This window comes from Dasypus novemcinctus, chromosome 8 (assembly GCF_030445035.2).
Source record: "Dasypus novemcinctus isolate mDasNov1 chromosome 8, mDasNov1.1.hap2, whole genome shotgun sequence".
Classification (NCBI taxonomy): Eukaryota; Metazoa; Chordata; class Mammalia; order Cingulata; family Dasypodidae; genus Dasypus; species Dasypus novemcinctus.
Window position 1 is genome coordinate 92,197,803 of NC_080680.1, and position 10,399 is coordinate 92,208,201.

The 10,399-nt window shown below is 41.7% G+C and overlaps 1 protein-coding gene and 1 long non-coding RNA gene across 2 annotated transcripts; one reads left to right on the forward strand and one right to left on the reverse strand.

The window, feature by feature from the left end:
- Nucleotides 1–1,884: 1,884 nt before the first annotated feature.
- Nucleotides 1,885–5,248, reverse strand: LOC139439515 (uncharacterized). The gene is made up of 3 exons (XR_011649460.1): nucleotides 4,825–5,248; nucleotides 3,084–3,122; nucleotides 1,885–2,694 (listed from the first exon to the last, which is right to left on the reverse strand). It is a non-coding gene; the product is annotated as an uncharacterized lncRNA (long non-coding RNA).
- Nucleotides 5,249–5,464: 216 nt separating this feature from the next.
- HSPA5 (heat shock protein family A (Hsp70) member 5) lies at nucleotides 5,465–9,774 on the forward strand. Its single transcript, XM_058302375.2, has 9 exons — nucleotides 5,465–5,593; nucleotides 5,676–5,896; nucleotides 6,007–6,238; nucleotides 6,679–6,816; nucleotides 7,116–7,228; nucleotides 7,338–7,728; nucleotides 7,843–8,080; nucleotides 8,386–8,553; nucleotides 8,869–9,774. The coding sequence occupies exons 2-9, from the start codon at nucleotides 5,775–5,777 to the stop codon at nucleotides 9,429–9,431; spliced, it is 1,965 nt and encodes a 654-aa protein (XP_058158358.1). The 5' UTR covers nucleotides 5,465–5,593; nucleotides 5,676–5,774; the 3' UTR covers nucleotides 9,432–9,774.
- The last annotated feature ends 625 nt before the right edge of the window (nucleotides 9,775–10,399 follow it).

The following is a 10,399-nucleotide window of genomic DNA, read 5'->3' on the forward strand; positions in this document are numbered from 1 at the left end:
TGCAGCACAGAAAGACAAATGTTAAAACTAACATGTTATGTCTAAAACTAAGTGTTACAATTTACAGCTAATCACTTTTATATATGTTACCTTATTTAATCATAACCACCACCTTGTAAGGAGGCAACTTTACACTCATTTTTCAGACTAGTAAACATAGCCTCAGAGAGATTAAGTGCCGGGCTCTAAAGCACACAGCCAATAAGTAAGAGAACTCAAATTTAAATACAGTTTTTTTGTTTCTAAACCTGTGATTGTTTTACACTATCTGACAAAGAGTGCCTCCTAAATGTGTCCTACGTGGGGAAGAGAGGGAAGTTTTCCCTATTAATTATAAAATTCACTTTTAAAAAGTGAAGACAAGGTAATTTATTGCATGGCACAATGTACTTTTAGAAAAAGAAATACATACTATGTGATTTATTCCAAGGATTGTTCCCAGGTCAGGTATTAGGAAGACACTTTTGTTTTAGTCTTGTGTTCCTTGAAGAAGATTGAGGAATTTAATTAATTATTCCTAGTCCCTTAAAAAAAAAGAGATATCTATGTTCCCAATATAAGAAACTAATTCAGGGATTCTTAACCTTTTTTGTTCCATGAATCCCTTTGCCAGCCAGGTGAAAACCATGGACCCCTTACTAAGTCCACACTATACTGTGTATTATTTAATAAATATATTACACCCACACCAACACATCCCCAGAAGAATGTTTTTTTGAATTTCAATTTTTGATTCAAGCTCACAGACAACTTGTTAAGAACCCCTGGAATAATTAAGTGTACTACTTTTAAAAGCATTTCTAATAATCTTTGTCAGGTTCAAAGTAAATCATTAAACTATTTCTCATTGAAAGAAATGCTTTAGAATTGACTTTCGACAGGTGGTTTATTTCAAGAGCTTCTAAAATTTCTTCTCATAGTATATTTCTATGATTAATAATAGTATTTCTACTATACTACAACTTTCAAAGTATTTTTTTTATATTTATTCCCCCCCCCCCGTTGTCTGCTGTGTCCATTTGCTGTGTGTTCTTCTGTGTCCACTTGCATTCTTGTCATTCTGTGTCTCTTTTTTGTTGCATCATCTTGCTGTATCAGCAATCTGTGTGTGCAGCGCCACTCCTGGGCAGGCTGCGCTTTTTTCACATGGGGCGGCTCTCCTTGCAGGGTGCACTCCTTGCATGTGGGGCTCCCCTACACAGGGGTCACCCCTGCATGTCATGGCACTCCTTGCATGCATCAGCACTGCGTGTGCGCCTTGGTCAGGAGGCCCCAGGTTTGAACACTGGACATCCCACATGGTAGGCAGATGCTCTATCAGTTGAGCCAAATCCACTTCCCTCAAAGTATTTTGATGTACAGAATCTCATTCGATCCTTCCAACATGTCAGTAAAATAGGCAGAACTGAAATCCCTGTCATTTAATAGATGAAAAAACTGAGGCACTGGGAGGTTGTTGTTTTTTCATCATGTCCTTTTATCTCCTACAAACCATATGGTTAGTTCTCAATTACCTGGGTCTAAATGTTTAACTTATCAATTACATAGGCCCTTTTCTTTTCCTTCCTGCTATATGCCTTTATGTATTTATTTTGTTTTGTTTTGTTTTTTTGAAGATACATAGATCACAAAAAAATGTTACAGGGAAGTGGATTTGGCTCAACTGATAGAACATCCACCTACCACATGGGAGGTCCAGGGTTCAAACCCAGGGCCTCCTGACCTGTGTGGTGGGCTGACCCATGCGCAGTGCTGATATGCAAGGAGTGCCCTGCCATGCAGGAGTGTCCCCCGTGTAGGAGAGCCCCACATGCAAGGAGTGTACCCTGCAAGGAGAGCCATCCTGCGCAAAAAAAAGCACAGCCTGCCCAGGAGTGGTGCCACACATATGGAGAGCTGACGCAGCAAGATGACACAACAAAAAGAGATACAGATTCTCCATGCTGCTGACACAACAAAAAGAAACATAGATTCCTGGTGCCACTGACAAGAATGCAAGCGGACACAGAAGAACGCACAGTGAATGGACACTGAGAGCAGACAACGGGGTGGGGGTGGGGGGGCGGCGTTGTGGAAGGGGAGAGAAATAAATAAATAATAAATCTTTTTAAAAAAAGTTACATTTAAAAATTTAAGAGGTTCTCATACATCCCATATCCCACACCCCCACTCCTCCCACATCAACAACTTCTTTCATCATTGTGGGATATTCATTGCATTTGGTGAATAAAATTTTTTGGAGCACTGCTGCACTGCATGGATTATAGTTTACATTGTAGTTTACACTCTCCCCCAGTACTTTCAGTGGGTTTTGGCAGGATTTATAATGTCCAGCATCTGTCCCTGCAATATCATTTAGGACAACTCCAAGTCCAGAAAATGCCCCCACATCACATCTCTTCTTCCCTCTCCCTGCCCTCAGCAACTACTGTGGTCACTTTCCCCACATCAATGCAATAGTTTCTTCCATTACTAGTCACAATAGTTCTATAGTAAAATACCACTATGTCCACTCTAATCCATATTTTATTCCTCCATCCTGTGGACCCTGGGATGGCGATGTCCACTCCATCTATATATCAGAGGGGGCTTAGATCACATATGGTTGATGGATGCAATTCTCCTGCTTGGAGTTATAGGCACTCTCGGTTCCCTGGTGTGATGGTTACCATCTTCAACTCCCTGTTAGCTGACCTGGGTAAGTACAACAAACTGGAGAGTAGGAGTTGCAATGCTATATGCCTTTAGATTATTAATTCCTTTTTCAGAAAGGAAGGCTTAGGAGCTAAGTGATAGCTAATCCTAATCAGTCCTAACTTGCTTAGCTCTCTGAGATAAGATGGGAAACAAATCTATTTTCTTACCCATAGGAACATATATGAAAGAGCTACTTTAAGTTAACTAGATAAAATCTACACTTGCCTATCACCCACTATCAAAATAATTACAAAACATGTAATTACCCTATATCTTAAAACAAAATTCAAGTCCCATAAGCCTGAATCCAGGATGACCACCTAGACTACATAAATTAAAAATCAAATCATGGGGAGCAGATGTGGCTCAAGCAGTTGAATACCCACCTTCCAAATGGGAAGTCCCAGTTCGGTTCCCAGTGCCTCCTGAAAGAACAAAAACAAGCAAAACAAATGAAAAAAACCAACTCAGGAAAGCCAATGTGGATCAGTGGATAAGTGCCAGCTTCCCACATACGAGGTCTCGAGTTCAATCCCGATCACCGTATCTAATAAAAAAAAAAATTGCCAAAGCTTAAATTCTGGCTCCACATCTCAGCTGTGCAATCTCTTGGGCAAGTTTCTTTACCTCATGAGGCTTCAGATTCCTCAGCTCTACAATAGGAATTTTAAAAATGCTTTCATGAAGATTAAAATAGGTTATGAATATAGAGTTTAGCAGTGTCTGATATTTTTTAAGGGTCGATAATTTGGCACTGATACTATTATTGGCATTTATCATTTAGAAACTAGATTTGCCTATGAACTTCCCTATTCAATCCATTTCTTTATAATAGAAACATAAATGACAGCACTTTGAAACAGTTAGCATAAAATACTTGGTTTTAAACAGATACTATATAAAATGGGGAATTTTGTGTTGTACATGTCACCACATTTTAAAAAAACAAAAAACCCCACTATAACCACCAAAATACTCTTTTTGGGAAGATAACTAGTTCTGACTTTAGGGGACAAAAAGTTTCAGTGAGTTACTGTATCAATTAAAGGTGGGACTAAAATTAAGAACTTTGTTTTTTTTTTTAATGGAAATGGAGTATAATATGTACATAAAATTTATTTGAAATGACATGAAGCTCTAATGTGGCTGAATGGTGATTCTATCTTAATACTGGACTGATGCAACACAAAGAAGGGTCAGTGTTACAGCAGCCTTACAAGTCTTGTTAAAAGATATGGATGATGTAACCTCTTCAGTAGGAATGGAGTCAATTCTGAGTCACCGGTATAGTCTTTCAGGAGTACTAAAGGAGAAAAGAAAATTGAGAATTGATTCCTAAATTCAGCATCTTATTGGATTGTGTGTAAGATGTTTCAATGTTATGTGGACAAAGTGTTGAATTTCAAGAGTACCTTCAGCTGCCCAACATAGTGACAAAATATGAATCATCAGCTCTTAACTATGACAATGTCCCAGGCATTTCCTGCATCTCAAAATGTTTTGTATTAGGGCTTTGATCTGTCCACAGTAGGTCCTCCAAAAACATTTCCTGGATCAATTAATGAATAAATAAGAAAGTTAAGAGAGCATTGGCTATGGAGTTAAGCAGACCTGGGTATCAGCCCTAATTCCATTACTCACCAGCTCTGGGACTATAAACCAGTTATTTCATCTCTTAATTTCATCATCTGGAAAACTAAAATGCCTACAAATACTTAATTGTAAAGACCAAATGACACAGGAAAAGCCTATAGATTGATGCTAGGTACATAACTCTTTAAATAAATAGCAGTTTCTATTACTTTTTGCTATAAAGTATTATACTAGAGGATGACATTATTAAGAACTCTTTTGTCAAATGCTTTTTAGCACAGTCATACCTTTCCCAGAAGAGTGAAGGTAAAAAAGATATCAAGAACAAGGGTGAGGAAGACCCTGTAAATGATCGCATGAACGATAAGGGGAAATGATGGGCACGGAAGAGGAAGAGAAGGGGGAATTAGGAAAATGATCCATCCCAGTGAGAGAGCGGATGGCTTTAGTAAGCTCTTTTGGAAGTCGCCACAGGAAGAAGTGGACTCAGGACCAAGAAAGAACTACTGTGGCCAAGCCTGTCCTGTGACTTACCGTGGGGCAGGGCAATGTGGCGAGGACTGGTTTAGACAAAGATAGTTGAGCAGAGGTGCAGGGGCGACAGAACTGGCTGTGAGGAGTCATAGTTTGCGTCCAGACAGAGGACAGGGAGGACTAAGGGACCGGCTAGCAATAAAGGGCCCTAAGGCTCGGGCACCCTGGTCCCGGCAGTGGCCGTGAAAAGGCACAAAAATTCGAGCGTTCTGAGGTGATCACAGCATCTACGCTGTGAACACCACAGTCTGCCAGGAATGAGCTGGAGTCGTGGAAAGGGAGCGGTCGCTTCTGGCTTCATGATAACGTACTGAAAAGGGGCTAGCGCTCAGAGAAGGAAAAAAGGCCGCTGACCCTAGAGGATTAGGCACACCAGACGGGCGCCAAGAGTACAGAAGGTACTCCCCACAGCGGAAAAGGCCCCGGGGTAAGAGGTTGCAAGAGGGACAGGTTGTTGCTGAACCAATGGGGCACGCGCACGGGGCGGATGTTGCCTCCCATTGGTGGTTGTTGGCCACAGCCAGCGACCAATAAGCCTGCCTGAGGGGCGTAGCGATGACGTTAATTGCGGAGGAGGCCGCTTCGAATCGGCGGCGGCCAGCTTGGTGGCCTGGGCCAATCAGCGGCCTCCAACGAAAAGCGCCTTTGCCAATCGGCGGCCTCCACGACGTGGCTGGGGGGATGGTATATAAGCGGAGTCGGCGACTGCGCGGCCGACGCCGGCTGAAACATCACAGACAGATCAGCCTGAGGGTTTTTCGAGTGTGAGGTAAGTGCCGGGGCCTGCTTTTTGAACCTGCGCCTTGTCTCCGCCGCTGCTCCACCTCACCCGAGGTCCCCATCACCCTCAGGTCGGTAACCTCGGTGCGCTCCCGTGCTGCGGCCTGTGATTGGATTGCCTGCGGCACCCTGTTTGCCTGCTGACCAGACTGGCCCACGGCCCCGGCAAGATGAAACTCTCCCTGGTGGCGGCGGTGTTGCTGCTGCTCGGCGCGGCGCGGGGCGAGGAAGAGGACAAGAAGGAGGACGTGGGTACGGTGGTCGGCATCGACTTGGGGACCACCTACTCCTGGTAAGTGGGGCTTGTGGAAGTGGGCTTTGTGAAAGTGAGGGGAGATTGGGCGTGACCTCCTGGGATGGTGTGCAGTGCGGTGCTTATTCCTTCTGGTCGTTTCCCGCCAGCGTCGGGGTGTTCAAGAATGGCCGCGTGGAGATTATCGCCAACGATCAGGGTAACCGCATTACTCCGTCTTATGTGGCCTTTACCCCTGAAGGGGAGCGTCTGATTGGCGATGCTGCCAAAAACCAGCTCACCTCCAATCCTGAAAACACGGTCTTTGATGCCAAGCGACTCATTGGCCGCACATGGAACGACCCATCGGTGCAGCAGGACATCAAATTCTTACCTTTCAAGGTACAACCGTGTTTTTCACATTCGCGTAGTGGGTAGTTAGTGGGGTGGGAGTATTTAGAGTTAAGAAGTAACTGAAAAACAGTGTGGAAATAACAGAAGACCTAAACGTGGTGCACATAACTTTCAAAGCATTTTTCTTTAAATAGTGTTCTTTCGTAGGCAGATTCTTTAGTACATTATAAAACAGCATAGCTAGGGGAGATAAGGAAATTTCTGGTAACTATTCTGTCTGCAATAATCTGCAATTAGGAGACTGGTTAAAACTGAAGAGGCTTGTATTTTCAAGGTGTCTCTACTCACAAAGTAGTCCTGATCAATACTCAGCTTTAGAAGGAGACCAAAGTAAACCAAACTATGGGGAGGAAATGAGTCTCAGACCATCCTTGAGTTTGAAATATCTATTGTTTCTGTCTGAAAATAATTATTGTTCCTTAATATAGGTGGTTGAAAAGAAAACTAAACCATACATTCAAGTTGATATTGGAGGTGGGCAAACAAAGACATTTGCCCCTGAGGAAATTTCTGCCATGGTTCTCACTAAAATGAAGGAAACTGCCGAGGCTTATTTGGGGAAAAAGGTAAATTTTCCTAGAATAGTGTGATTTTTAATTATTAGTTGATAGGTATAGATACCTTCATGGTTTTAATACTTTGAATTTGGATGACATCCATATTTATCACAATTTGAGTTCTTTAACGTATGCTCAACAAAACACTAGATGTCAATATTTCATCATTTGTAACAAGGGTACCACACTAATGCAAAATGCCAACAGTAGTGGGGGTGTTATGCTTTTTATATGACTTTTCTGTAAACCTACAACTTCCCTAATTTAAAAAAATCATTGACCTGACTAACCTTTCATTAACTTTTTAGGTTACTCATGCAGTTGTTACAGTACCAGCCTATTTCAATGATGCCCAGCGCCAAGCAACTAAAGATGCTGGAACTATTGCTGGTCTGAATGTTATGAGGATCATCAATGAGCCGTAAGTGTTAAATTCATGGGTATGCATATTTACCAAATAGAAAATGTAAAATTGACTAAGCTGGTTTTTGTTTTTGCTTTTGTTTTTTTCCCCCTCATCCTTCTAACAGTACAGCTGCTGCTATTGCTTATGGCCTTGATAAGAGGGAGGGTGAGAAGAACATCCTGGTGTTTGACCTGGGTGGTGGAACGTTTGATGTGTCTCTTCTCACCATTGACAATGGTGTCTTTGAAGTCGTGGCCACTAATGGGGATACACACCTGGGTGGAGAAGACTTTGATCAGCGTGTCATGGAACACTTCATCAAACTATACAAAAAGAAGACTGGCAAAGATGTCAGGAAAGACAACAGAGCCGTGCAGAAACTCCGGCGTGAGGTAGAAAAGGCCAAACGGGCCCTATCTTCTCAACATCAAGCAAGAATTGAAATTGAGTCCTTCTATGAAGGAGAAGACTTCTCTGAGACTTTGACTCGGGCTAAATTTGAAGAGCTAAACATGGTATGTACCTTGTTCTTTGGTTTGCTTTGTTAATGAGAATCTAGTCACAGTCTAAATTTAGAATGGTGCATTTAGGTATAACAAATATCATGGTAACTGTGTTTCTTATTCTAGGATCTGTTCCGTTCTACCATGAAGCCTGTCCAGAAAGTGTTGGAGGATTCTGATTTGAAGAAATCTGATATTGATGAAATTGTCCTTGTTGGTGGCTCTACTCGAATCCCAAAAATACAACAACTAGTTAAAGAGTTCTTCAATGGCAAGGAGCCATCCCGTGGCATAAATCCAGATGAGGCTGTAGCATACGGTGCTGCTGTCCAGGCTGGTGTACTCTCTGGAGATCAAGATACAGGTAGATTAATGTCACAGCATTGTCCACAATGCATTAATACCTTCATGACAAGACTATCATTAACTGTTTTTTTAAGAAGCAATAAAAAATCAACAACTTGGCTAAGGCATACAACAAGTGTAGAGTGCAGTGAGGACAAAACCTGGGGCATTCTTAAGAGTCTTAGCAACTGCATTTTTCCTTAGGTCCTAACTGAATGACAAGATGGAGAGAGTATTGACCTTTACACAGTTCATGGGGAAATTGCTTGGTAGGGCTCCAATGACTTGTGAATTAGGATCAACTTGGTTAACTTACCTTTACAGGTGATCTGGTGCTGCTTGATGTGTGCCCCCTTACACTTGGTATTGAAACTGTGGGAGGTGTCATGACCAAACTGATTCCAAGGAACACTGTGGTGCCCACGAAGAAGTCTCAGATCTTTTCTACAGCTTCTGATAATCAACCAACTGTTACTATCAAGGTTTATGAAGGTAATTATTGCTTTAGAAGACAGTGGAAGTATCTGGTGTTTTCCTTAATTTGATTAGTGTGGAGTTGCATACAGTTAGCACTGAAGTTTATTTATTATCTAGCACCCTTTCCCATTAAAAGTACTTCTGAGCTGTCAAATAACCAAAATTTAGATAAGATGCTGTTAGTCCCAGTTGCTGCTGCTTACAGACTTATAAGACTGAGTGCCCTTGCCATTCACTACAGGTTATAACATACTGAATTCCAGGGATCCAGAGGTATTAATGATTGTCAGAAGCAACTAACTTTTTTTTGTACGTGTGTTTAACTTTTAGGTGAAAGACCCCTAACAAAAGACAATCACCTTTTGGGAACATTTGATCTGACTGGAATTCCTCCTGCTCCCCGTGGGGTCCCACAGATTGAAGTCACCTTTGAAATAGATGTGAATGGCATACTTCGAGTAACAGCTGAAGACAAGGGCACAGGGAACAAAAATAAGATCACAATTACTAATGACCAAAATCGTCTGACACCTGAAGAAATTGAAAGGATGGTTAATGATGCTGAGAAGTTTGCTGAAGAAGACAAAAAGCTCAAGGAGCGAATTGATAGTAGAAATGAATTGGAAAGCTATGCCTACTCTCTAAAGAATCAGATTGGAGATAAAGAAAAGCTGGGAGGCAAACTGTCCTCTGAAGATAAGGAAACCATGGAAAAAGCTGTAGAGGAAAAGATTGAATGGCTGGAAAGTCACCAAGATGCTGACATTGAAGATTTCAAAGCTAAAAAGAAAGAACTAGAAGAAATTGTGCAGCCACTTATCAGCAAACTCTATGGAAGTGCAGGCCCTCCTCCAACTGGTGAAGATGAAACAGCAGACAAAGATGAGTTGTAGACACTGCTCTGCTAGTGCTGTAATATTGTGTAAATACTGGACTCAGGAACTTTTGTTAGGAGAAAATTGAGAGTACTTAAGTAATTGGAATCTTCACCTTTGAGTGGAGTTGAAAATGCTATATAGCCTAAATGGCTGTTTACTGCTTTTCATTAGCAGTTGCTCACATGTCTTGGGGTGGGGGGCAGAGAAGGAATTGGCTATCTTAAACTGGGTAAAAAAAACTGGGTTGGGGAGTGTGTTTACCTTGGAAATGTTCTATTTAACAATTGGGTCATGCACATCTGGTGTAGGAACTTTTTCTACCATAAGTGACACCAATAAATGTTTGTTATTTACACCAGTCTAATTTTTGTGATATGCTTCTAATTAGGTCACTTATTTTAGGAAGAGAACCATAATTTGAGGTTAGACTGTTCCTTTTTTATGTTGGAGGAAAGGGGGGGGTGTTTGGGCTGTTGGGGGATGGGGTAAGAAAATATTATTTGCAGGCAATATGTCTAGTCTTACTCTAAAAAAGGGGTGGAAGACCTAGACGGTACAGCTTTTCCCATATTTACAAAAGCAGGATTATTCAGGCATTCCTGAATGAAAGAATGGAGAAAAGCCAGCCAGCTGCTCTCTGCATGCAGGGCAAACCTGGACCTGCTACCCACAAATATTTGAGCCCGGCCAGAGGCACTGCCACATCCTTACAGTGTGCCATGTGGCCAAAGACTGCACAGAGACACCCGCACTTGAAATTGCAGTAACATTTGTCAGCCAGTTCAGAAGACAACCCAGTTAAGATGTAGATAAGAATTAAAAACAACCTCATTTTCAGTTAACATACACAATTTAACAGTTAACATCCTGTGGATTTAGGGGTATTTTCCAGCCTGAATGGATCCAGAAAAATGGTGCTTAAATTGAGAAATATTTCTATATAGACAGCCCACTGTATATATTGAGGTTACACAAAGTTCTTC

Excerpts from the sequence above, each read along its gene's own strand:
- HSPA5 (XM_058302375.2), top strand. The coding sequence starts at position 5,775 with ATGAAACTCTCCCTGGTGGCGGCGGTGTTGCTGCTGCTCGGCGCGGCG. Across the intron at positions 6,239-6,678 it reads TCAAATTCTTACCTTTCAAG|GTGGTTGAAAAGAAAACTAA; the intron begins GTACAACCGTGT and ends TCCTTAATATAG. Across the intron at positions 8,081-8,385 it reads CTCTGGAGATCAAGATACAG|GTGATCTGGTGCTGCTTGAT; the intron begins GTAGATTAATGT and ends TTACCTTTACAG.